The sequence below is a fragment of the Tupaia chinensis genome, unplaced genomic scaffold, assembly GCF_000334495.1.
Source record: "Tupaia chinensis unplaced genomic scaffold, TupChi_1.0 Scaffold000350_1, whole genome shotgun sequence".
Classification (NCBI taxonomy): Eukaryota; Metazoa; Chordata; class Mammalia; order Scandentia; family Tupaiidae; genus Tupaia; species Tupaia belangeri.
This window is the reverse complement of record NW_006159844.1, coordinates 5095674-5099469: the sequence shown is the minus strand read 5'-3', so window position 1 is coordinate 5099469 and position 3796 is coordinate 5095674. Positions and strand designations below refer to the sequence as shown.

The following is a 3796-nucleotide window of genomic DNA, read 5'->3' as shown; positions in this document are numbered from 1 at the left end:
TGGAGAGACATCCCCCCAAAAAAAAAAAAAAAAAAACCCTCTTTTTTTTTTTTTTTTTTTTTTAATTTCAGGGCCAGCCTGTGGCTTGGTAATTAACAAGTTCTGGACTCAGCAGCTTGAAAAACACAGAGTGCATGTGCATGCATGCTTAAAATCCTGGAAAGAGAGAGAAATGCAGAAGGGACTATGAAGTGACCATTTCCTATAACGAGTGCTTTCCCACCTTCCTCTCCTCTTTCTCTCTGGTGAGTAAATGTACCTTCCGACAAATGATAAAATTTCCCCCCTAATTTCTATTGTCTCAAAACTTAGAATTTTAATCAAAGTAATTTATTCTACAATCAGAGACAGGAAGCATAAAATGTAAATATTTTGACAGATAGCCAATATGTATGATTGTTTTAGAAGTTTGTTTATTTCACAAGAGAGAGAGTCAGAGAAAGACAAGTGCCCTCGGCAGGGTCTGGCCATGCCACGATCCTTCCCACAGACTCCCAATCAGCCTGGATCACGGTCATGTGCAGGCACACACCAGGTGTTCCGGTTGACCTGGGATCCAAACAGGCTTCCCATGTGGCTCCAGCTTTGTGCAGCGGCACCATATTGCATGCACCCATCACAGCTGGGTTATGTATGAGTTTTTTCAAAGTATAACTGAGAGCAGATGAAAGTTCTGGGTGCTTACAGAAGGAAAAGGTGGAATTGTCAAGAGAAAGAATGTCCATAATACAAAGATTTCAATCTTCCTGAGCACTGCTGTTTATCCTAATCCCCGAGTGACAAAATAGAAGTCTTCAAATCTTGAAGGATCATCACATACCCATGTGGGGAGTATGCATCTGAAGTCTTTCTCTTTCCTACCTTTCTAACCTTTAATACTTAGCCTCTTCCCCAGTGTGTCAACTGGAAGCCTTGTGATGCGAAAGCCTGTCACCTCTTTCCTAGGGCTGGGTTTCAAACAGATGGACCTGGAGACTGCTGCTCATTGTAGAGCTCTTCAGTTGATGTTGCAGTGTCCTAGGGGAAGAGAACTACATTAACCCTGAAAAGGAAATATGAAACATATTATCATAGTAACATATTTATTGCAGAATAGTTTCACAAGAACGTAAAAATAATAAATCAACAAAAGACTGTTTAAATTCCTCTGAACTAGAGGCGCTCCCACCAGCATCTTGGCATATTTCCTTCTCGTGTTTTGTATAGCTTGCTCTTTAACCATTGAGCTCTCTGCCGTACAGGTGACTGCATCCTGTTGCTTTTGCTTCATGTCATGTATACCTGTTCATCCATGCCATTGCACTTCATGGCTACACAATCATCTGTGGAATAGCTACACCATGATTTACTAAAGGTAGTTGCTGACAGTTTACAATTATGATAACGGCTTTGTGTATAATCCTTGCCCTTCTTTTGGATGACTTATTATAAAAGGAATTGGTGGGTTAAGGGTGTACAAATTTTTAAAAAGGTCCTAATATACAACATTATTCTGATTTTTGTAAAGACTGTTATCAAATTACACTTAGAGAGAAGGAAAGGAAGAGCTGTTGGAAAATAGGTGACAGCAGTTCTTACAAAGTGCTGCACCCTGTGGGGAGAAGGGGCTGTCTTAAATTTACATTGGACTTTCTACACCACACAGTATGTCTGGATTATAAGGAGGAAAAGGAAAGGAGAAAGATTCAGGTTGACTCTGCATCAGACAACAAGTCACATATAAGCTGACAAGTCAGAAATGATCAATTCGGGAAACTAGTCAGAAATGATCAATTTGGGAAACTAAATTTATCAACAATATTAAAAGAGTCAGATATTTAAAATAGTGATTTGCAATGTTAGTTTTGATTTTAAAGTAACAAGCTTATTTAATTTTGTATGATTTCATGCTATTCGATGGGAAATAACATAATGGCAGTGGTTTTCAAACTGAGTGCTAATCTATTAATGAGTTATGAAATCACTTGGTTTGCTACATATAACCAGTATTAAAAAGAAAACAATAGAACTAAATAGAAAATGGAATGCACAGCACCTAATTAAGAGAAGTGTTATTTTGTGAAACTTTCAGTTATGCGTATGTGTACTATAAAACATCATTGTGGATACAATTAAGGAAAAACTATTAGTTTGAAGCCATTGGTATGTAGAAAGAGCCTGAGGTTTGGAATTAGCCAGATTTCAGTTTGAACCTGGGCTATGTGTGACTGTTGCCGGATATTAACTTCTCTATGACTCAGTCCTAGAGAATTGAAAAAAGGTAATAATATTTCCTTTCTCGAGGTGTGTGTGTGTGTGTGTGTGTGTGTGTGTGAGAGAGAGAGAGAGAGAGAGAGAGAGAGAGATTGGGATTAGAAGTTACTTAAGCAGAATACCTAAAACGTAATACATAACTATTATAAAATCTTCCTCCAAATAATGTTCACCATGTAAAAATACTTTATTCACTAGAAGGAAGGCAGTATGTTTTACTGGTGATTAGATGTTTTGCCTTAAAAACACCTCCCTCAGTCTGTTTTTTTCCAGTTTGATTTAGTAAGGAGACTTGAACACATAGTTGTTTTCCCTTCCTGTTCTCACACTGTACTTACCTATATTATGGATCTCAGTATTTAAAACTGCTATACATTGTCTAATTATTTCGTAGTTCAGCTAGCGTTACAAACTTTCAAATATCTTCTAGTCCTTACAACGACACACACATTGCAGGGTGTCGCTGAAAATCGGCTGAGCTTAGTCTACAGCACACCTTTTGCAAAGCATCACTTGTCATGGACGGGGAAGCAGATGTAATGCTGATTCCACCAGCATCTTTCACTCAGTCTACTCCATGCTAAACAGGTCAGTTAGGCATGAAGTCATGTCTCTGGATAGTACAAGTGGAAAGTGTGAACAGAGAAACCACTTTATGTAAGGACTGTCGAAAATTAGATCCTCCTTCCCCTCCCACACCCGTTCCCCTCAGGGAGGTGGCACTTAGAATCCCTGAGGACCAGGGCCCAGAAACGTGCCGGCGTCCTGAGCTCCAGAGGCTCGCCAGCACGCACGATCTCCCGCACTGAGAGCCCTTCTGCCCAGATGAATTCTCATAGTATCACAGACTCGCGCAGTCCCGATCGATACCGGATGGCAGACGTGCTCCCACCGTGAAGCGTAGGCACAGGGCGGTGGATTTAGTCGCCCCGCCGCTGTCTCAGCTGCTCATCAGCTCGATACCGGCAGAGGACGTGAACCCACCCGCAGTCTGCCAGGCACCCACGGCCCACGGTCCGTTTCCCTCGTTTGTCCTCCCGCAGGGCAGGAGCTTTGCAGTCCGATGCCCACGCCTTGGGGACAGCGGGGCGCGGACCCTCGGAGGACGTCGTGGGCGGCCTCTTTGCCCGGCTCCGGACTGGACGGTCCCTGCAGGAGACTGCGCTGGGGAACGCGGAGCCCCGGCTCACTCTGGCCTTACCTTCCTGCGTCTTCGCTCAGTGGCGCGGCGTGGCGGGGCCGGGGTGCGCGGCGGCCAGCCGTGGTGGGCCCGTTGCTCCTGGCCCCCGAGCGCGCCCGGCTGCACCATGCCGAGGGGCTTCTTGGTGAAGCGAACTAAACGGACAGGTGGCTCGTACAGAGTGCGCCTAGCCCAGCGGGCCTTCCCTCTGCCGGGGCCCCAGGTGGCGCCGCCCTTCGCCGAGGAGGCTCCGCGCGCCTCCCAGCCGGGCACTGAGCGGTCGGCGCCCCTAGCCCAGGAGGAGCTCGCAAAGGCACCGATGGCGGAGGCGGCCCCGGAACTGTCGGGGTCGCCCAGTCGGGC

General features: G+C 45.3%; 1 protein-coding gene across 1 annotated transcript in view; it reads left to right on the top strand.

Annotated features, from left to right (window-relative positions):
* Nucleotides 1-3560: 3560 nt before the first annotated feature.
* INSM2 (INSM transcriptional repressor 2) overlaps nt 3561-3796 on the top strand; it is a 1723-nt gene continuing 1487 nt past the window's right edge. The window contains exon 1 of the mRNA XM_006152409.1: nt 3561-3794. Coding sequence (XP_006152471.1) covers nt 3561-3794 — 234 coding nt within the window. The remainder of the gene's footprint in view (nt 3795-3796) is intronic.